Genomic DNA, 24,359 nt, shown 5'->3' with positions numbered 1-24,359 from the left:
GCTACCCCATGCTTTCTGTGGCATTCTCTGAGCCCACACACTGTTAAGTTTCCTTTTCATCCCAAGGCATGGGTCCAAAGAGATGCTGGTTTCCAGAGCAGCTGATGGTGAGCATCTGGGCTGGGATGTTGGTGAGGTCTTCTGCAGCACTACCACATCCCCCACATCTGTCCTTTAGCCTTGACCTCCCCTGCTCACCACTTCACTCGCTGTGTAGACTCTGGTAACCAGCATTTCTTTGTCTCCCTTCAATTCCAATAAATGTACTTAACCCACTTGTTGGAAAAATATTCTGTGTCAGGCTCCCTTGAGCACTGCAGAGTACTTATGGATGAGTGGCCAAATTACAGAGGGAGTTTGACTGTTGATTTTGTGTGATTTTCTTCCAACACTTTTCAATAGCTTCTCCCCAGCTGTCCCAAATACATAACACTGCTCGAAAAGCACGAGTCTTGCAGTGTGAAAGGGATTCAAATCTGCCAGATTTATCAAATTATGCATTATTTTTTTATTATTATTCATAAGGCTACAAAGTCCTAAATATCTGAACCATCAAAACTAGTCCTTACTTTTGCAGTATATTATCAATACCCAAGGGCACAGAAATCAAAATGCAGTCTAAAATTTCAAAGTGTTAAACCTGAAGGAACAGTCGTGTCTCAGCACTTCGGTTCCAGTTTCTGTTATCAATATCTGAGCTTAATTGCGGTGTGGTTAAAAGTCAGCTTTTATGGTTTCCTGGTGCCTTGGTCAAAAAATAAAGATTTCTCACCAGCAGTTCCATTTCATCAGGGTCTGTTAACTTGATAGAGTGCTGCAAAGTCTATAATTTCTCCTGACACTATTCTGTCGTATTGTCATTGCTCTCACAAGTGTTTAAACAACTGGATAGGAAGTCTGGAATGAACTCATCGAGGATTTATTGACAGTTAAGAGCTAACCAAATGTTTATTATCCACCATATCGGTGAGGTTCTGCTCCACAGAGGAACTCCACTTTTCCTGGGAACATGAAACTCCCGTGTACCCAGAGGTCAGCCGAGCCCTGGGGAGCAGCACAAACTCCACACTTCTCCCCTTATCAGAAACCAAAGGAAAAGCACAGATGGCAAGCCGAGATCGTACTTTATTTCCACAGCACACTGTTAGAACTGCAAATAAAACTGTGCAAGAGCAGTTCTTACAGTGCATGGTACTATCCTCCAGGCTGAGGTCGGGGATGACTGACTCGCCCTACGACCGTCCTCACCTCTTTATGTCTACAGCCCTATAGGCCACCATTTAATGCCAGATACAGGAGAAAATTTCCTTCCCACTGCCACGAAGGAAAAAATTCAATGAGACCACAGCCCTGTGATACAACAGCAGAGAAAACATGTTGTTCCTGAAGGCAGGGAAAGCAAAAGGCAACCGCAGTACTCACTGAAGGAGGCCTTCAGCTCCTGCATGAAAACCAACATTTCTCAGAGCATCTGCAGAAGTAACATGATCCACACCATCCCCATGTGTGCTCGGTTTCTGACACTAGCATCCAAACATACTTTCACTGAATGAATGGCAAAATTCCCATTAACTTAAATGGAAGCAGGATCAAACCCTCTGCTTTCAAAGCCCCCAAGGCTCTGCAATAGCAATTTAACATACTAATTGTTGTCACCAGGAAGTGGCGATGCACAACACTGAAAGCAGCACCCAGCATCTTTACAGACAGCACAGCGTCACCAACAGATCCCTCAACCCATCCCATGGCAGGGCTGCACGTGAGTGAGCTGAAACGGTGCAGAAATGTTCCGATAATACCACGTCTGCCTCTCCTTCCCAGAAAGGGAGGTCACCAGCCAATATCCACCCACACAGATTTCATGCATGAAGAGCAACAACAATTCCTGCTTTTTTTTTTTTTCCCCCCCTTAAATTTACATTCATTTTCATCCAGAAAGCACCGCAAGGCCATGAAACAGTCTCAGTGTACACAAATATTCCCTGGCTGCTGCAGGATAGGACTCAAATTCTGCAAATACCTCTGTGTTTATAGACATTCAAGAGAACTCAACAGACTGAAGGAATGCAAAGTGTCTTACCTCCCAACCGTAACTGGGATCTTTGAGGTGTGGCCGCTGCTCTCCTGTGAAAGGGCCAAACTTTTCTCCTACTTCAATCTTCCTTTTGGTCCATATCCCTAATCCCGCTCCAGGAATGTTGGATTCTCGGAGCTCAAATTCAGAAGGAATGGGAATGTCATCAGGAATGTATATCGTAGCCTTGTAAGGAGAGCTCTCCTTTGGTGTGAAAGCTTCGCTGGAGGTGGTTGGAGAGGATGGCTCCTGGATGCTGACAGATGCTGGGCACTGGGCATTTACAGCCTCTCCATCAGCTTCTGGCACTTCCTCCAAGGGAAGCTCAGGAAAGCTTTCATACAGGCATTCATCACCTGAAAAAGAAAGCCAAATGGTAGGATTTGAAATATCCTGACAGGTTTTGCATGTGAAACCTTTTCACAAAATGGAGAGGACAGTTCGGTAGGCGGGCAGCACCCTCATCAATCACTGGTTCCCCTCGCCCTGCCAGGAGCTGAGCCTTCTCCCCATTGCAAGCCCAAGGGTTCTCTGTGGCATTTCTCAGTGCTCCTGACATCAAAAGTGGTTTACATCACCAAACACAAAAAAGTGAATTACATACAGATGTATATGCAGGCACACCCTATTGTCCAATCTGGTCCGGATACAGTGCTTTGCATCGCACGCTCTTTGAAATTGCAATTGAAAGCCTGCATTATATGTTACAATTGAAATCTAAGTGAAGTGAAAAGCAGGAAAGCTTTACCGGTCTTTCAGAGAGACAGCCTGAACTTAGAGTAGCCAAAATTAAGTTTGATGGGCTCCAATTAGTTTTTGGAGGAAAGGATCCAGCCTACCACACAACTATTGGCAAGAACTTCAGCTGATGTAAATCAGTGTCTCATCACTGACCTCCATGAAATTCAATGGTCTGAAATAAGTTCAGGATCTAAACTGCATCTTATAGAGAACACAAACCTTCTCCTCTTACAGAAGAAACTGGGGTAAATCCAAAATACATTAAAAAAAAAAAAAAAAAAAACCTTTGTCAATGGCACTTAGCCAACAAACAAAAAAAAAGAAAAAAAAGAGGAAAAACTCACTATTTTTGACAGCTCGAACTATAAGGCTGATTGTAAATTCCTTTTAGTAAAGAAAAGAAACCTCAGAGTGAGCTCAGCAGGGATTTTAGCTGCATCAGGAATACAGTGTTCAACCCAACAGTATATATGCAAAGGACACAAAAAGAGCAATTCCTCATTGCTTACATTAATTTACCTTTATCATTGTCACTGTACTTTTCCTTTGCATCAAAACGCATTCCACTTAACTCTAACTAAACAGGATGTGTGAATACTATTCCCCAAGGAACAAAGTTGAGAGATCAGGTATCTGAGCATGGGAATATTTGCATAATATGGTGGCCCAGAAATTAGAGCGTTCCGCTGTGCTCGGCGACCAGAATGACTCCGTCTCAGTGAAGAAACAGGAAACTTTAAAATGTTCTTTCAATTTCTTGCTCGTTTAAGAAACTATCCATGGTAGATTAGCACTGTATGCCTTTTCCACTAAAAACTGGTCATAGCCCATTATCTCTCACATCTTTGTTACATATTATCTCACCGCATTCTATCTGTACTTTCATGCTTCTGGTGCTGCCTAAGACAAACACTGGGACATAACAAATCATTTGAATAGATTGCTCCCATCACATGACTGGTAAACTGGATTCTTCATCTGTGTGCAATTTATTCACAGCCATGAACTGTTTTTCTTTCTTTCATGTGGCACTGGCTATGACCTCATGCATGTCACAGGAAAGTTCAGCTACCCACTCCCTCTGTCTCTGCCTTGGCAGGCTCCCCCTGTCCTCTGTTGACTGAACAGTATTGATCAGTTTGCCACTTTTCTAATACCTGGCACTCTGAGAAGCAGAAAATCTTGACTGACCCCACCATTTGGCTGAGATGGACACACAGAGGGATTTTCCATCATTTATGTTTAAGAAATCCTGCCTGTAATAGCTCATCAGTGCCGTGTTTTGGCAAAGATGCTCAAGGAAAGTCATGCAAAAGAACTTGAAGCATTCTTAAGTCCAGCAAAACTCAGCCTGGACTACAGGGGGCAGGAAAGATGTCGTGGAAAGGGCAGGGACAAAGCTCCACCTGGATGCCAAGATTCACTTCACTGCCCCATGCTGAAATGACCAGGTTAGCAGCCACCTCTGTTACACCAGTGCATTGCAGCTGCCCCCAGACTCAGCTCCCCTTGAGCACACAGGAAAGCTCAGCACAGCCAAACAGCTGAGCAAGTCTGGTCCATGCCACTCAAGCATCCCCCAAGCTCCCCCATGCTCCCCACTACTGCAGGCAGCAGCATCACTCCCATTCAGATGTCTTCCCCCAACTGTTTAGATTGCAATCCTGCATAAAAGAATTCAGCTGGGTTTGAAATGAGAAGAAAAAAAAAAAAAAAAAAAGGAAGAAAAAAAACCCATGTATACACATGGGCTGCAGGAAGAGAAATCACACAAGGAAAGTGATCTGGCTGATGATAAGCATATGGCTCGTTGGAAGGGGGTGTTTAAAAACTTCAGGCATCTAAATCCTACTGATTTCCCATGACAGCTGGGTGCCTGCACCCAAACTCCTTCAAAAGTCCACCTCATGAATTTGTTGTTTTTCTGTTCCACCAGGCAGTACCTCACAAAAGCAGGGCTCTCCTCGGTCCTGCCATTTCTCTACCAAAGAACCAAGTGGCTCAGACAAAGCCCACAGCCACAACAAACCACGCTCACAACCTGCCCACAAGCCAGCACAAGCTGTGTCTGCAGCCTCCAGGACAGTTTTGCAGATGTTTCTTCTCCCCCTGGGACAGTCCAGTTTAATTTCTCTCTCACAGACCCGAAGGCCCCAGTTATACTTATCTCAGACATTCTGGCTATGCACGTTTTAGCCATATAGGGTCAAACCTGCAACTGATAAATCGGCACTGGAAGGCTGGCAGGGAGACAAGCCCATTTGTGCTGCTCTATTGTGACTGCTTTCATTTCCAGCAGACACACCCAGTGTCGTAGTCAGAAACTGGCTCAAGTTTGAAAGCCCTGGAAAATAAAATATGCATATATCTGTCCCAAAGCCCTGGGGATGGGGTAGAACAAATTACTGAAGTTACATATTGCCTGAAATAGAAAAGTATCCTAATGAAAATATATTTTAAAATCTCAAAATAAACAAGAAATTGAATTATTGCTGGCCAAGAGAAAGAAAACCATTAAGATAAATTTGTATTATCAATGGTAGAAGGAATTACACTGAAATCAATGTACATGAATGGTGGGTCTGGTCTTCATTTCCAAATTTGTAGCTTCTTGGATCAGAGGGACTTCCAGCAAAACAGTGCCATATTGACCGATAGCAAATCCTTGTGAGGTTTGGTTTAGGCTCAGGGACTGTGCCTCAAAGCATCGTTTTCCCATGGAACTGCAAGGCGTTCACACAGACAACACTGCAGTTTCAAAATTCAAGATGGCTTCTTTAAAGTATACTAATTATCCCTGCTAGAAATGGGATGTAACAAAATCAAGGCCCCTGATAAGGAAGCAGATGAGATTAGGTAACGTGGAAGTTCTGATGTTAGCCTCCATAAAACTCTTCACTGATATTTTGCAATAAAAACATGAGCAAGCTTCAAAGGAAACCAGGGAGGAAAGGTTAATTGCTAGCAAAAGACCAGGATGGACACCTGTGTTTGCACTTTTGACACCAGCTGGCACGCCAGCAGGAAGGAGCTCACGTGGCCACGTGCTGGGGATGTGCCTGATGAGCACCGCACAGCCATGTGCCAAAGCACCACTGCACGAATGGATTTGTGCAGTTATGAGAAGCCTCCTAACAACGTCATCTTCCCTCCTTTCCCCTGACTGCCTATTCTGCCCCTCTTCAGGCAATTTATGCCTGGGGAAATACAGCCCCAAACTGCTATTGACACTCTAGCATGTGAATCTGATTCTCTGCACTTGAAGTCATGCACGTGGTTGCCGTGATAAACTGGGCAGCTGATTACTGCAGATGAAGGAGTAGGCTGGAAGCAAAAGCATCTAGAGAGCCTACTTCAGAGGTGTTTTTAATGCCATCACCTACTGAGCAGGATAAAACAAGAGCTGAAGTAGAATGTGGAAGTGGCACTTTCCAACTGAGAAGATAGAGACATTTTCGTGCACACAGCTTCTCAAAGATGAGAAAGAAGGCCCTTAGCCCTAAAATGCAGACATCAGAAGGGCATGGCTTTATTCGGTAGAAGTCCGTTGTGTCAGAAGCTTAGGACTCCATAAGGGCTGTTGACCATGCCTTTAATGAAGGCATTAATGAGGGTGACTGGGGAATATATAAGAATCAGGTGAAGGGGACCCATCTCTTGCATAAGGCCAGAGTGGGCCTGAATGCACCACTGTGCTCCATGTCAGATCCCTTAACGAGACCAGAGTGCATTTATATTTGTTTGACCTAACATTTCTATTCAGTCCTGAGGAAATCAGCACAGAGTATTTGCAAGCATATCTGAAAAGGAGGCAGGCATTTCCTCTTGCATACAAATGGGACACCTTTATCTGAATTTCTGTTTGAACAAGTATTAAAGAAAAAAATGTTACAGGCAGGGGTTGATTGATTACAAAATCTATCTACATCAGTCTAGAACACAGGAGGTCAGGAAAAACAGAAAATAAGAGAAAGAAAGGAAACCTATTAGATTCAAAAGGAGCATAGAGTGGTGGTGAACTACATGAGAGCCATCTTAGATTCCTGCACCAAGGAAGCATGGCCAGGGGCCACGTTCCCTGGAGGAAAAGGTTCCTTGGCCTCAGAAACACACAGAGTTTGGGTTACTATCTCCAGGCACAGAAGGGACTCTAGCCAAGAGCTACATTACTTGAACTTTTTATCAGTTAATGTACCTGAAACTGGTTTGTGCCGCTCCCTATTCACAGAACTGTTCTGTGGAGCTAAAAACGATTATTTATTATTATTTGTATTGTAACACAGTCTGGCGGCCCCAAGCAGGACCCCATTGTGAAAAGCATCAGGCAAACCTAATCAAATAAGATTAGATTCTAAGCAGAATGCAGCTAGTAATTCCCAGCTAAATGAAAAACGTAAAACTAACAGGGGAGAGAAAAACTGTTTTACAAATACAAAGCTCAGCTGTAAAACAAGAGATTATCAGCAAGTCTAGAGATAAATGCCACACTTGAAACAGTTCTGAATCGTTACTTGAATGACCAAGGAAAAGTACTTTCACAATCATCAGTCTTCAAATATATCAGTATTTTGCAAACCTGTACTTCTTGACCCAAACCAAAGCACAGGAAAACTGAACACACTCAAAAGATCCACTCCTGGAAGCCAGATGTGGTGCAATGAGACGATGCTTGTGGGCTGCCAACTGTGGTCTGCTTGTGGGCCACACAACGGGAACGAGGGGGACTGAAGCACAATCTTCCAGATCTGTCATTTGCCCTAAAGGCCAAATTCCGAGCTCTCTAACATGGCTGCTAAATCCAGAGTAATTGCTTTAGACTTCCACCAAAGGATAAACGAGAGCAGTGTCTATCCTAGAGTTAGCCAGTTGGTCAGATTTCTTCAGATTGATGCTAATGTAAGAAAAATGAGAGGGAAACATGGGGCCCAGATTTCAGCCTTCCTCTCATGCTTCTCTGCTGCAGATTTTGTCCACACTTGCACAGCTGGCCCCATGAAGCCCTGAGCCCTTGCACAGCTTCGGCAGGAGAGGGAGTTGTAGGAAAAGATGCACAGACAAAGAATGGTGAGAAAGGCAGCACGAGACAAACACGCCTTTGGGCTGGAGAACACAAGTCACCAAGTGCTCTGCTACAGTCTGATTTATGTGTTTGAAACAGAAAGGAACTCAGCCTGAGCACTGCTGTGGCACTGCATGAGAAGCATTTAGTGCTTTGGAAGGTTTTTGCCTGCATATCCCTGCAAAACATATGTTGTGGATAACTCACAAGCAGCTGGTTTATCAGCATTTCCCAACAAGTGGAAAACTTCCCTTGCATGCAAGCAGCTTTTGCTTCTCGCATTTGTGAGGTGAAAGAAAAAAATGCAACAAGAAGTGCATGCTGCAAGCTAAGGTGAGCTCCCTGGGTAGGAGGAGCCCCGAGCACAGAGGAGAAAACTGGCTGCAGGAGGGAAGCCACACACTAGAGAGCATCACGCCTTTGAGGGAAGATAACTCTAGCCCAACAGAGCCAAAATATAGCAAAAGCGTGGGGAACCACCAGTGGGCTCTGGAAATCCTCACCATCAGCCCATACAATAACTAGTAGCATTTGGTGCTCTGTCTAGTGTCACTCTTGTCTAATTAAGTAACACAGTCAAAAGCATCTGATGTGGACCAGACGCTGTCCTTTAATTAGGGTCCAGCACTGAGAGACTGCGGGTCAGATTCTACTTTCATTTGCACGGGAGCCAGTCTCCTTGATGTCAGGGGAACTTGCACCTGTGTAACTGGAAAGCAAAATTTGGCTGCTTGTGCTCCTGCGCCCTCTCCATATAAATTACTACATTACATGCAGCAACAAAGAATTATAAATGTTGGCTGGCATCTACTGAATTTATTTACAAGTTAAGCCTAATTTTATTTATAGTTCCAGCACAATCATCTCTGGTAGAAATATTTATGTTATCTGTACTTCTGGTCTGTTAGAGTCTGCAGCAATCATAAACACTGCTGAAAAATTATTCGCAGTTAGCAGGGTTTAAACTACCCATTATATCACTGGCTAGTGCCAATAAACTTTGGTGCTGGTTGATAAAGTTTCCTCAATGGAATAAATATATATTTGCCTTTCAAAATCTTATCTGGGTTACGGGGAGTGGGGGTAGGAGAAGAGGGAGATGCCAGCTGCAGGAGGTGATGTATCGGGGCCGGGTCTGCAGCTAGCAAGGAGCCTGCAGAGATCCCTGCCAGCTGGGGAGGCAGCCCATTGCATGCTGAAACACCAGCTAACGGCTTGCATTTGTATCTTAGTGAAATACTGCAACTGAGCAGAGCTGCAGCAGCTAACACCTACTTGCTAATTCCTTTCATGACTCTGTATGGATGAGACCCAAGGAAAAAAGAAATATATGCCTTAAAATTTTGAGCCCTTTGTGCTGGTCACTCCCAGGGCAGGAAAATGGATTACAGGAACCACTTTTTGTTCATGATTTGATTGCCATAATGGGAAACATGACATACATTCTCACAATGATGCGTCACGAGAAGCCAACATGCTCAGGAGAAAGCTAAGGAGGAGAATGCTAAATAAGATTTAGTGAGATCAGTCACTTGGATATAGGTTTTTAACTCATGCCAACTTAGCAAATACTAACCAGCATCAAAATTTAGCTAAATCCATATCAGCTGCAGTAAGGCAGAAAAAGTAACGTGCTTTAACAGTCCCTGACATGGTAAAAAACTATTCCTGCAAAAGAACATCTTAAAATCAAAACAATCACTGAAACCTTCAGTATTTTAATCGATGTAAATGAAACTTTATCTCACTGTAATAAATTCGGGTAAGTGAACTTCTTTTTACTCATTAGTAGACCTTTACTTTTTAAACTGAGATGTGTCACAAAGCAGTGCTGGAAATCACATGCCTCTGACAGAAAGCAGTAATAAAAGATGACTATTCTACCAAATTATAATGAAGACAGATAACAGAGTGAATTATAAAACAAAGGTTATAGATAGAGACTGAGCCTTGTAGAGGTAATGACTTTTAATTGGATTGAGTTTATCATATTTTCTGAGGTACAGCACAACCAGAAGAAAGGATTAGAATTATTTCCACATTTCATTATTTGGCATAATGAGAAAACAGAGGGAGGTCCACATCCCTGATGTGTTTGGTAAGCCACGGGAGATGTTGAACATGTCAGTATCCGGTAGCGTAGGGTCCTGAGACACAAATGCATTCGCTCCGTTAGAATGTGGCAAAGTGTAATCACTTGAGAAAAAAAAAAAAAAAAAAGGAAGAAAGAAAGCCAGGTCATGAAGTTCTGTTTCACAAAAGCATTAGGAATAACAAGGAATTTAACCCCTTCCTGCCAGCAGCTACTACAGTGCCGGCCTACAAGCAGTTTGCTTTTTGGAAGGTGAGCAATTCTCACTCTAAGCACTGTCAGGTTAAAGAGTGATTGGTGAAGGCTCAGCCCTGCCTTCCTCCTCCTTTTCCAGAGGAGAGTGTAGCAGGACAGACTGCGTGCCACCAGGAATGCTCCTGTTTGCATGCTGTACCCCAATCCTTCCATTTGGAGGTGTTTCCCCTGGAAAGCTGAGCTGCTGTAGTGCAGCCAGAAGGTGCTGTACAAGCAGCCAGGCAGCGTTTTAATTATGCAATTACAGGGAGTCTTAATTATACTGGAGTGACACTGTGATACACTGTAGTTAAGTCCTTGAAACACTAATAGAAGTACTCATAAACAGCACACTAATCAAGAAAAGCATCAAATAATTAATCCTATAATGCTGTCCACTTCAAAGTCTCGAGGTCTGGCAAGACTGCTTTCCAGCACCTGCTCCCGAGGAGATACAAGGCCACCATTTTTCCTGCCAGTGACTTCTCAGCAGCACACACTGCACTTGTACCACCACAGGGTCACGCAGCACCAAGCAACGTGCTTAGCTGGTTGAAAATTTATGAGCAACTGTATCAGAGCAACTCTACTGCACATGACATGAGCAGAGACATTCTGTAGGGCATTGGGATACATCCATATCCAACTTGTTGAATGAATAAAGTGATTACATTTTTACAACAGAAAACATGTTTGGGACAGTTTCATTTTGCTCGACAGAAGACCATTAATCCTACAAGGCAGCAGTGTTTTGGATGAGGGTATTCCAAGGCACAGTCAGCAATTTCTGCTTTGTTTCAGCAAAACCTCAGTCCCTGGCTGGCACACATTCTTCTCATTGGTGCCTCACCCAACACAACATGCACACACATTTTCAGAGCGCAGCAATCTTTCCAGTTTATTTACATTACCTACCCCAATTCCGCTTTTTCTTTGCCCCAGACACTGCTTGTTCCTCCAGACACTTCCACATTTGTTCCAAATATCCAAATTCTCGCAGCGGCACATTTTATATAAGCATTTATTAATTTTAATATCAGCCAAATATTTACGATCAGCAAAGTACATTTGTGTTTCCCGGCACATTTTGCAAGGTGGATCTGTCCCAGCAAACTGGGATTTATGGGGCATCTTTAAGTCAGTGGGATTTGTGCCAGGGACTTTAATGAAACAATAATTTCAGCAGTGATGCAGGTAAGGTTTGTTTGTAGGACTGACAGCAGAGCAGGTACTGCACACATCCAGGCCCAGCCAGGAAGGGATACCTGTCCCAGTGTGAGCTACAGAGCACATGATAGTAAGCTTGGCACAAGGATAGAGGCAAAAGGAATCTGTACTTGCTGAATATACTTACAATTCTGTATTGTATATTTCTAGGGTAGCTTTTTTTTTTTGAAAAAGTGGCATACGTGAGACTACGGTGAGCTGTAGTTGTAGTATGGAGGACTTGTAGTTGTTATTTTCCTTGGTCTTTGAGAAGGGGAAATGTGAGGCTGCTTGTGACAAGGCAAACCACCTGCACAGGGAATGCATGCCTGGCAGGAAGTGTGCCATCAGCAATTGTTAAAGTACAGAGCCCTTTCTAGCACACACACATCAAACCCATCTCTAATTCAGCACACTGCTTTGCCATGCTTACACTTAATTTGCAAGCCATTAAAAAATAATAATAATAATAAAAAAATTCCTTCTCATCTCTTCTCCACACACTATTTTCCCTAGTATAGATTTTGCAAGGGGATGGAGAGAAGAAGAGAAGAACCTGCTCCTGTTCCATCCCACCCCATCACTGCTGTCTCCACAACACAAGGTTAGCTCGGACTGAGCATCACTTTCTCTCCACTTTCATTTCTTGCTCTTTCTGCTTCTCTCAGAATTGCATCATTTTCATTTTCTTATCCCCCCCCAAAAAAAAAAAATCACAGAAAAGGAAAATACTCAGACAGGTTTAAAAAAAAAAAAATCCGAACCAAAAACATTAAAACTTTGAAGCTTCCACTAGCAAGAAAGAGACTTGTTAGAAAAAATAAGTGTTCACAGAAATTAGGAAAATCCAGGATGTTGTCACCTCTTTCCTATAAAATTGTTTCTTGTGTAATTTAGAAAGTCCTCAGGAGTGTTTATCTGGCCATATTTTTAGCTAGCACATCTATGAATTGTAACTCCTCTGCGGTCTGACTGCTTTGAGCCTTTCAACACTATCTCAGCTGGCCCAAAAGTTTTCCATTCTCACCTCTCCCTTATTGGTGGTCCACAGCAGACACCGTTAGGTGCCTGTTCCCTCTTCAACACGTATTTGCAATCTCAGCCAACAAATACCCTTTGCTACTCTCTGCATGTGGACGCAGTCACACACTTCACTCAGCCCTTTTCTGCCTTCCATCCGATCAGTCTTTCCTTGTGCGGTGGCTCTGCTGCTACGCTCTGTGTTACTTTTACAAAAATATCCAATAACAAATTCCCTCCTTCCCTCTTGGGCTCCCATTTCTTTCCTGGGATCATATTACTTCATTTGCCTCCGATGAGCCCCATGGCGAAAAGCTCATCCCTCTCTGCTGCTTTGAAGTTGCAAAGCAGAGCGGCACAGAAATGCCAAGTGTTCCCGTAGCACCAGTCCCTGCTGGAAGATGGAGGAGTGGCCATCCTCATTCTGATCACTTCCCCCCTCTGAAATCAAATGTGACACCAGTGTGAAACCAGAATGAGCCCCCCACTGTGAAACGGTTAACATCAGTTAGATCTATTTTGACTCTGAAAAAAAAGGAATAAGAGTAGGGCTACAGTTTATTTTACATGGCTTCCTGGTCAAAGCCTCAAACATTTTGTAGATATTTATTGATATATAAACTGTAAAGAAAGTTAGCTGCTAATGTAATTTATTCCACTCTTTGTTCCATACACCTTGTATCGCTTTCGACGAAGCTGTTGATCTTGGAGAAGCAGAAGGGTCCTGGTGAGCTGCTAGCAGAGAGCAATAAATCAGCACTCCGAAAGCTTCTGGTTCATCCCAATGACTTGGAAGCAATTTTGAAAATAAGCCTCCCCCCCTCCAAACTGGCAATCTTCATGAGTTCTATTGTTTTCATGTGCAGGCTGATGTATGACAGCTTAAATAAATACATAGCACTTAATGGACCAAACTCAGCCTTACTGTAACTGGATGCCATGCCATTAGAGACCTTGGCCCAGAGACTGCTCTCTATCCCAAAGGATCGTAGAGGACCCTCTAAGCTCAAACTAACAAAAAGTTATTATATGCTTTAATTTGACTTATTATTGCACTACAGACTAATCTTTTGTAATAAACTGTACTTAAGTACATATCTATTTATGTTTACAGACATGGATTTAAGTATTGTTAATGATCAGAATGTATATATACAAGATGTTTATGTAGAATGTTATACATAAACACCGAGACACATTCTAAGTCATGGAAGTGATGGAATCTTCGAGCAAAAATGCTTGAACAATTTTGTGCTTTTTGTGAATTCTCCTAGATCATGAATCGCTTGAGTTGATTTTGTCTGAGATTATTTTCCAAAATAAAGCCAAAAATGCTCAGAAACCTTCAAGCTAAACAGTTACAGTTAGCAAAGCCATGAACAATCAGAAAGGAGATGTGTTTTTCATGACTGCACATATCCAGGCTGGTACAGGGAACACAGAGAGGACAGGAGTAGCATGGACTGCATTTGCTCAAGCAGTAACAATGCAATTGCTGCTCACGGAAGAGATTTTCCAAGTGAGGAAGTGGAAGCAACAAATCATGCCTTAAACTTTCCCTTTAAGCTCATTAGAAGATGAAGTCAAGTAACAGCGGCTCTTCCTGGAGCACTTCTCAAAGCAGATGTCAAACTACGATTCAGCTGACCTCCTCCACGCTCCCCTGAACCTTAACCCAGCAACTTGTGTAAGGCCATGCACAACCCCAAGCACGTCAAGAGAGAGAAACTTCAAGCATTACGGTGAGGATGTGTTGAAAGAGCACTTGGTGCACATCTAACCCATGGACTTCCATCTCACCCACAGGCAAACTGCAGCCTTGGGGGTGAACATGGTTGACCTACTGGTCCAGACCCAATAAAGGGTGCATTTGGAAAATCCACCACTTGTCTGGGCTTGGCATCCCTTACTGCTTCCCACAAAGCTGTAGTCTGGCTGCACCGCAAAGCCTCAGTTTGTGGTTCACACACAGACCACAGCTCACATGGGAAAAGCTGAAGGTCAGAGAATGTTCAGGGAGCTCTGAAATGAACGACAAAGTCTGGTGAGCTGATCCTCTCCAGGATCATTGGAAGCACATGCCGGTCTCAAGGGAGAGCAAATCATAGCCTGAAGCTTGAGTAATATTTCTCAAAATCAAAGTAATAATAATAGTAACAAAATAAAATCAATTTAAAAAGTGCAAAAAACTGAAATGCCACAGCCAAAATGAAGCTTTTGACTATCAGAAAAATCTGCAGAAAGCCAAAGACACCTCCCAGTTCCCTAACCTGTCCACAGAGGAATTTATCTCCATGCCTTGCTGCTCACCAGGACTTCATCCCATGGTTCCTCTTGTACCCTCTCACCAGAGGCCAGCCCCAGCACTCAAACACCCACAGAGAATTTTGCACGTGCAGTAACACAGAATGAGCCCAATGCTTGCTTTGTCCACTTATTTTAGGCCGGATGGCATAGACCAAATAAATATCATTTGTTGTTTAAAGAGCAAATCCAAGCAACTTCTTTGAACGGGAGCATTTGGTAGTTGACACATCTACGGATGTTTTAAATCATGAGGGCAACTACTCCATTTTGATTTTAATGCGTTTGTGTGTGAAGTTCTTTGTCATTCCAGCCCACCTGTCTTTAAGCACAGAAATCGAAAACAGGAGTAACTCTCGAATTTCACCTCAATTTAATCCATCACAGAAAGCGCACTGTTTTTGCACTGTATAAAAAAAAACACCAGGACATTTAAACAAAGTGACACAGATCATCAGCAGATCAACTGAAAATGACAGCTCAATCAAACAAATGTATGTTGAGAATTTCCACAGGGCAGCTCTAGCTGCAGCCAAACCAAATTTGTTTAGTATACATAAGTTAGCTGCTTAGAAACATTCAGTATGCTGCTAGCCAGATGATGACTTTCCCAGATAAACATCTATTTAACCAAATATCCCCATCCATGAAAGTGCTGGCAGAGGTTTGATGTATTCTTCCAGACTCAAAAAATATGACTTCGCACCAGTGGCAGGCTGGTACCGACCCACCCATGTGGCACCTATGTAAAAATAACTAAACACTCCTGTAAAAAAAAAATGTTATAACCACCAAAAGGTAGGCGAGGCTCCATAACCCTGATGGAGAGTTTCTGGCAGCCAATAAATTCACAAAGTGGCGTTAGGGTGAAATACAAATTATGAACTTGGGAAGCGCCAGAGAAAACTGTGCATCCTGTGCCGTATATCAAAGACACGGAGAGGAGGGGAGTTGTTTGATTCTTCTTCTAAAGCAGGGTATTCCTGTGGAAATCAATGACAAATCTCAGTTTGATTCCAGAGGTGCCCCATAAAGCTTTCGCTGAGGAAATATGTTTATAAGAGCTCTCCTTCGTGATTCCGCCCTGACTTAGAGGTGATTTTCTGTGTGACACTTATTAGCAGTAGGAGTCATAAAAATAATCTCGGTTTCAAAGATTAGTGTGTCCTTTGGCAAATTTAGTTTAGAAGTAAAATATGCCTGAATTTTCAGTCAAAATCAGATTTTTGAGTAAAAGAGACCTGAGTTCAGGCAGTGGCGACATTCCTGTTCTATGAAAAATCAAGCAGAAACATCAGACTTGAGCTAAAGTAGAAGAGCACAGTCCTACATGCTGAAATCAGTGAGAAAACACTATTTGGTACAGAAAAGAAAAAAAAAAAGCTGGGTTATATTCAGAGTAGTAACACCTCAAAGGGCTTAGGGAACTGGGAACAGCAGCAAGCTGGACATTTACCTCTGCGTACACATATATGCATCTGTACTACTCTGAGCTGGATTAATGACTAGCAATGACTGGCTAATTGCTCTTGAAATATAAATTAGAATTTTAGGTAGTCTTTTTTTCTTTTTCTTTTTTTTTAACTTCTGATTTCTTAAAATAAATATATTCAAAAAAATATATATATGTATCCACTCTTCAAAGTTCTGTCAAACAAAAGTGCCTATAAAGAATGGTTTCTGAGGGACATCTGCTTACTATTTAATAACCACAAAGAGAATATTTACCAAAAAAAAAAAATAAAATAACAACCCAACAAGTGCAACAAATGAAGAGGGCTGCAATGCTCACTCATCCCGAGGTGCAGTGCTTATACACTTCTCAGAGCAATGTGTGACTGCAACGGAGAGAATAAATGCTGAGAGATTCATCAGATCCTATTTTCTGGGCAGAAAAATACAACAAAGGTGGGCTAGGAGTCACCTGACCTGGCCATAGATAACGTACCTCATCCCAAACCAGCAACACCGCACCAGCAGGAGGAGACAAATATATTTTTCTAGCCTCTATTGCAGAACAGGAACACGCCTGGCTGTGTCTATACACAGAAACCCCATTTTCCTCTTCTCACCTCTAGCAACAGAGACCTACAGACCCTGTGAGATGAGAAAAATGAGAAGGTTGGGCCTCAAAATGCAAAAGTCTGAAGGAAAAAGAGGAGTAAAAGCCCAGAATTTTGATGTGACAGCCCCGTGCAGGGGTGTACTTGTGGAGACAAAACCTCATGCTGTTGAATACCATTGAATTTCCCTAAAAAGCTGACATTTGGGGGAAGTTTAACACATGGGTTTTGAGTGCTAAATATCACTAATGAGTACTGTCAGTATTATTTGCTTTGTTGCTGTTATTCTTCCATATTTTTAAGTATCTGTTCACTGCCAGGTCACCAGCAGAGCTATACTTGGCATGCAACAAAAAGAAGAAAAACATTGATATGATAACAATCAAACTTCGAAACCCACACCAGAGCTGGTCCCGAGTGGCAAAGTTGGGATATAGATGGAAATCATTTTTTGCTGGAATTTGCAAGCCGATAACATTGCTGGGGAAGAAAAACAAGTGAAAGGATTGACAAGCAAATGGCCAAATGCAAAGTCTCAGTGTGGCACGAGTCTGTACCACAGCTCTGATGGCTTTCTGCTGGATATCGGCTTCTGAAAGCTGCATTTACATCAGTGCAAAAGAGCCACCTGAAGAAACAGAGAGAGAACAGCACAACACTCAAAGCTCGTACTATTTTCAATGATGCATGGTTATTTTTTTTTTTCATTTCTCCTTTCACTTTTCCTCCTGAAAATAACACACAGAAAAACAAACTAAAGATGCACAACAGGGAAATTTAAGCAGGGTGCAATTTTGCAGATTGAGTAAAGGAAGAGAGAAGAAGACAGAAGAAGAGAGAAAAAGTGATAACAGCTGCAAAATAAATAGAAAAGCTGCACCAGGACTACCCAGGTGAAAAAGAAAGAAAAAAAGAAAGACAACTGAAGAAAAATGAAGGAAGGGGGAAGAAAAAAAAAAGGAAAAAAAGATAGCAACAGAAAAAGGATTCAGGAAGTGGGTTTTTTTTATTATTATTTGAGCAGTAGGACTGCTACAGTAGGTCTGTTTTCAAATTGTATGCAAACCACCTCAGATGCTGTCCAAGCAAATCCTCAGGATTATGGTCCTCTTTCTCTCTAATCCGAGCCTACAAGCTGAACATAAAATATGATTTCTGACTGCTTAAGCTGCTGTGTGAATTTTGTTGGCAAACTTATTGAGGAGATGGAGATCATTGCTGGCAGCTGATTTCAGTTATTTCCAGGAAATGAGTGATCAGACTGCAAAATCTTCATGCTCATTGATGAGTGGCTCATCAGTTAAGAAATCCTGCTTTAGCTGTGCAAACGGAGTGATTTTGTGCTTAATGAGTTAAACACACCAGTGCAAAGAACCAAACAGGGCGCGTAACCGGCCCAGATTCCTGGCCCTACTGCTCACGGACATAGCCATACTGAGAGATATACACAGAAAGTCTTTCTTTCATTTTCAGCCTCAAACACCCTTCAGGACAGAAAGTCAGAAATCCAGGCAGTTACTTCAACCCCAGACAACCAAATAGCTTTCACTTGCTTTCAGTTTTGTACTTTTTCTGTGTTCGGCATCAATTTAATCTAGTCCAAAGTTGATCTGAACGAGATCACAGTGAGTGTTAATGAGCTTAATATGAATAAAAAGTGATTGTAGGAGCTGAAAACATTGAGTGTGAATCTAGAAACTGCCTTGTAACCATGACCAATATTCAGTGATCTGCAGAAATCAAAGCACAGGATGCACTATGGTTTCCACTGCATTCCTCAGGCTCAGCGATCTGCCAATATTTTGCACGTAAGCATGTGGACCTTCAAAAGAGCCGAGTTTGTCCCAAGAAAGTACAAAACAATCACTACAAAGGAAAGTAATGAAAAATTCTCCTCCTGAACAAACACACCGTAAAAATGAAGTGTAAATCATAAAACCCAAACGAAAACAACTGCTCCTCCCCCAAAATTGCCCAAATAATGGGATGAGGAAGTTTTCACTGATTAGATTAAATACTGTGAAGCACTTTCAATCTCCAATAACAAACGCTTTACACCCATGCAGTGTATGAGCACAGAGAGCAACCCATGGAGCAGAGCAATGAGTGGTACATGGGGGCAAAGCAAAGCTTCATCCAGAGTCCTGGGGTGAAGACATTGCCTCCACCCCAAAACACACAGTCAGCTTCTCAGAAGTGACTCTGCTTGCAGAGGTCCACCACTAAGGTCAACAGAAGAATAAAAGGCCAACAAATGTTTCTGAAAACAACAGTTTTTAAAAGCAGACTTCTTATGCTAAGGGCTGAGCACCACCACACAACCACACAATCGCACAACCACAGCACCAAACTCTTACATGAAGCACCTCCCCCAGTTCAGCAGAGAATATAGAAGAGTAGGTTGGACTTTGTTGAAACAATACAGCAACGAGGAAAGGAATTCCTTGAGACAAAGGCTCTCCATATTTATTCTACTCTTCTGAACATGAAAAATCTCAACGTAACAGGCGCTTAGTCTCCTATCCCTCTGCCATATTCAACATGAAATGAATACATGAGAAGCCTGACAGTGACAGAAAGGAAAACGGAGAGTTTAAAATGAGGTTGTTTAGTGTCTTTTGCTTTAAGGTATTTTCATCCTGTATGGTGCTCCCTTTTCAGCGTATGAAAATCCCCAGCATAGGCAGATTCCTCCTATCCACAACAAAAGACAAACTCGGCTGCAGCACCAAGCAGCTCCTGGCAGTCATCATATATCCACCAAAGGTATTTCCTTTGGTGCTTTCTAGCCTATCCTTGCATTCATTTATCAATCACCAGCTGCTCAGTTAGAGACAGCGCAACTCAGGAAGGGAGATAACATCCCAGCCACCACAACAGAGAAAACAAAGTTGTGGCGAGAGCAAACAATTCATCCATAAACCAGGAGAGAAGTGGAAGCAGCATCTCATTTCAAGCAGGTTAACGTGACTTCCTCCACGCTGCGCAGAGATCGTGCTGGGACAGGCTGCTCTCAGGAAGCAAGTCCAGGGAAGCAGCAGTGCAGAGATAGACGTGCTGCTCAGCCCTTCCATGTGTCACAGCTGAGAAAGGAGCTGCTACTCTAACTCACCTTTAAATGTCTCCACAAAATATCCCTAAACATTATCTGCCATCAGCACAGGATCCAAAATTACACAAAACACCGTGAAGTGTTTTACAGACTAGCCTGCAATACGCCAATTGCATTCTGATTTCTCCAATATTAACACAAACTACTGACTGATGACACGAAGCAAGATGTCTCTGTTGTACTACCATACAAATCTCACACGTACCATGGATGCAGGTGACACTCAGGGTGGGAAGATGGAAGGTGACAAACTATGTGATGGTATCATCCCAAAGTTTTTAACCGTTTTTGTTTGATCTTCATGGAAATGGTATGGTAAATGGAATGGAAAATTTACCATTGCTGAAGACATATCCTGCTGAAAGATTTTTGAGTTCTGAATACAGATGGATTCCATGACATGTATGTGTATACATGGTGAGCAGGGGAATCTTTTCAAAGTTGTTTTTTTTGGGGGAGGGAGGAGAAGAAATTTGATTTTACTGATCTTAAAAAAAAAAAAAAAAAAAGTATTTTTTCATTTAAAGTTTTGATTATTTTCCCTTTCTTAGAGTTCCCAAAGATTTATTTTTCTTTCATATCAGAATGAAAATGTGTTCTGAAACATGATAGGCTTCTGTAGAATATAAGTAACGTCTTACAGGCAGCAGCTGCCGTGACCGCATTTACTCAAGTCAAACTAAGTATACCCCAAAGAGTTAAGAATTCATTTCAGCTAAAACATGTATTACTACTACTTTACTTGTTGCAAGGATGATGAAAAATGTGAATCTGTAGAAGGTGCACAAGGCTGTTTGTAAAGAACAGGAGAAACTGTTTTAATTTACTGGCACATTCCCACATCTCTTTTCCCCATTCTCAGGAAGAAAAGCATCTGTGTGTGCCCACACCCCTCAGCAGGCAGATCCAAGTGGTGCCTGCTAATGGATGTTGAGGTTAACACCCAGCAATTCAAAGCTTCTCATTAATTACTGCTAATTGTCATGGCAATCTCCTCTCTCCTGTTTTACATCATGAGCAAATGATTTTTCATTGCAGAATAGGTAAGCTAAGAGGTGCTTGGGAAAATATAATTAGTTTCAGTAATTAGCATGATCCAATTTGAATATTTCTATTTACTTCTGTAATTATTATTTTTTTTTAATCACCGAATGAACTCAATTCCACATTCTGAAAACTCAGTCCATAAATTAAAATAACCAGCACTGCAACCCTGCTTCTGCACTGGAAAGGCTCTGATGGCTGAACATCCCCTAGGCAAGGCTGGCCAAATCAAGGCTCCCTCCCAGGAGGGGAGAGCCGAGAAGACACTGTGCTACCAGAAACCCCACAGCCCAAAGAAGTCACTTATGTGAACAAATAACCCCTCCTCAGATATTTAATGAAATAATTGCAGCCACTCCCTCTGCCTTTCATCATCAATTAGGTCGATTTGCATTTGGCCTCTCTCTCCCACAGTCACACCACTGCATTTCCTTTGGCACACCCAACTCCAAGTTCAAGACAAGGTCTCCTACACAGCAGTGCATGGCAACGTTACAGGGAGGGCAGGGGACTTGCTAGAGCTGCCAGAGCTGGGTTCACCTGAATTCTAAGCTGCTGAAGGGTTCCTTCAAACCCTCAAAGAGCGTAAGTCTATTTAAACCTGTAAGTTCAAATAGAATAACTGAATGGTTTTAACCTTTCACACCATTCTAAGAGGATATCTCCACTGAATCCTCCACAGTTGCATTATGAGTCCTGATGGGAAAAATGAATGAAATATTCTTCCATATATTTAGCATGCCGAGGTAGAGGCTTGGTTTTCTTAAAGCCTTGGATCCAGCTGAAAAATGCCAGTGAAACACCGACTCCTGTTCCAATGACAGCTGTGAACCAAGCAATACAGAGTAGTTTCTTAAGTACAAATGGAAACACATCCATTTATCCAACAGCCCAAAGATTGCAGAGGCTGATGTGCAGCTGGAGGAAGTCAAACGCACTGGTGTGCACCATGGAAGTGTCTCAGGCCCATGGTGTCAGACAAGCAGGAGCTGGATGAATAAACACAGGCAACAATTAATTCAATGCGTTTGTGTTTCCCATAATAGCCTGAGTACATTACAATTTTCCTGTGCTTGTCCCTATTCAAGTACACTGGCTGGACACATTTGAGATCGTTGCTGTTCTGTTCAGCAGCAAGCAAAGCAAGCCCCACAGCATTGCTTCGATAAGCTCCAAATGTTTTCAGCACAAGTTCATGCAGATATGAGATTAATGCTTGCCTTCTGCTGTAACTTCTACTGTCAAAATAGTAAATTCTGTTAATAATGGAAAAGAGTATTCATGGTGCTTTCTGGACGGTGCTTGTTCACCTCGGCACTTGTTACAGTAAAACAGAGCATCCATGCTGCTCGCGCTTGGCACGAGTCCACTATTCAGACCCTGCTGCAGCTAGAGGCTGGAACAGGTCTGGGGCAGTAAAATCCAGCAGCTAATTGTAAAACACAAATGTCTTCCTGATGTAGCAGGGCTTTCTAGGAGGCCACTGCTGCAACAGAGCTGCAGCCCAGCCCCAGGAAGTCTCCAGGCCCAATCAGGCTATTGGAGGGAACGCCATCTCCTCTGTGGCCTGAAAGGCTTCTGAGCAGGACACAATGTGAAACGTGACCTGCGAGCTTTCTCCATAAACAAACCCAACCTTGCTCCCTCACAGAGCTGCCTTTCTTTTCCCAAGACCTACTAAAAGCTTGGAGTCTCCTTGAACGTATTAGAAATCCTTCCTTGAGAGAGGAACCGGACATTGTAAACGAAGCATGGCTTAGAAGCCCCCTTGTACCAGAAAATATCCTACAGATTCCATAGGCATTTTATGTTGGGCCTATTTACCTGTCACGCTAGTTCTCACCCTATGATTCATTTATTTTTAATGCTTTCAGCATTTTTTACTGATACTTTTCTAGGTGTTAGGGTGTCCCCTCTGTAGCACTTTCAGATTTGCTTGCAGAACTAATACACTGTAACAGCATACAGAGAATATTGTTCAGATGCTTTCAGAAAAATAATAATAATAAAAAAAAATGCTTTCCCACATTACCTACACACATATGCTCACATCTATAGGACTAATAACTCCAAGAAACCTAATGAGCATGGTGGGAGGGCAAATTCAGGACTGGGTCAGCTCAAGGGGAGCTTGTACCAGCAGACTGAGCAGGGAAACCACCAAGTCCCAAGAGGCCTTCAAAGTCAGCAAGGATGGAGGTCCTCCACCTCACTGGGCTCCGGTGTTTACTCGTCCCATGGGATGATTCTTCCTTACACCCTGCTGTAATACTCCAGCACCAGGATCTCCCTGCGGAGCAGGCGTGCAGTGTGCTGGTCTGTCTCTGCCAGGGCTGCCACCACACCTTCTGGTCCCTCATTTGATACTATATTCAGTACTAATGGCAAAAAAAAAAACACCTTCTAAACATGGAAAATATGATTCAGTATTGAACATCTGCACATTCTTAATTGCCTGAGCTGCCCCCTCCATCAAAAATATTCATTATTTGCTTCATTTCCTAAATAACGGGCAAAAGTCACCACAGCATTTCCTAATAATGTATGCCCACAACTCTATTTTCCCCATCTACTATGCTTGCCTAAGACTGGTCATTTGTTACCTGCTAGTTCCAATTGATTTCCTTTTGCCTCTGCTTTCCTTCGCCATGAGTGCAGAGAGCAAACAGCACGATTTATACCAGCCATCTAGTACCAATCATTAGATAACAAGGCCCTTTACTGAAAGCATTTAGAGTAAAACAATACTTTAAGTTTACCTTTGCTTCCATTTCCTTCTTTATTACTTTAGGTTCAAAATAAGGCCAAAGAAGTTTGGCTTCTGTGGAAGATGAGATACTCACCCAATATAAATCCTTCACATCCCATACAAAATAAAGGGCTCAGCTTCTAAAGCGGTTGTTCAAAGTTCTTTTTGACATTGGTTCAATGAAATCCTCAATCCCTGCTTCTCATATACCCACTTGCTGCCTATAGGCCCTGGTGCAGGTGGAGAACCAAGCTGCTTCACATGTGGTGAGATGACTCCCTTAGCCCTACAGAAGCCCAGGTGTGGATAAACCCCGGGCTTCAGATCATCAAGTCTGAGGGGAAAAAGGAGAGTGAGGGATGGGGAATTTCTAATGATGCCCCTCCTCAGCTTTGCATCAGACCTGTTAGGAAGCAAATGAAGTTACTTTGTGCTGAATCTGTTTTACTTCCTGCAGGTATTCTCTCTGCAGAACGGACACATTTCTACTGCACAGAGAAAAGAGTTGGGTTTTTAGCAACTGAATAGGAGAAGTAATTTCAAGGAAAAAAAAAAAAAAAAAGAAAAAGCAGCAAGAAACTCCAAAATGCAAACCTGCCAGATGTGCTCTATTAGGTCACTCAATTCTTCACAGGAAAATGATGCTCCATGACAAAGTCCT

General features: G+C 42.6%; 1 protein-coding gene across 4 annotated transcripts in view; it reads right to left on the bottom strand.

Moving 5' to 3' along the window:
• The window catches only part of MECOM (MDS1 and EVI1 complex locus), a 300,414-nt gene that overhangs the window by 164,934 nt on the left and 111,121 nt on the right, over window positions 1-24,359 (bottom strand). For all 4 annotated transcript variants that reach the window (XM_085232895.1, XM_085232896.1, XM_010716947.3 and 1 more), the window contains one exon: window positions 2,081-2,430. In XM_085232895.1, the coding sequence (XP_085089021.1) occupies window positions 2,081-2,430 (350 nt within the window). Of the gene's footprint in view, window positions 1-2,080; window positions 2,431-24,359 lie in introns of those variants that run through there.

The sequence above is a fragment of the Meleagris gallopavo genome, chromosome 11, assembly GCF_905368555.1.
Source record: "Meleagris gallopavo chromosome 11, MGAL_WU_HG_1.1, whole genome shotgun sequence".
Lineage (NCBI taxonomy): Eukaryota > Metazoa > Chordata > Aves > Galliformes > Phasianidae > Meleagris > Meleagris gallopavo.
The sequence above is the reverse complement of the archived record's forward strand: the minus strand, read 5'-3'. Positions and strand labels throughout refer to the sequence as shown.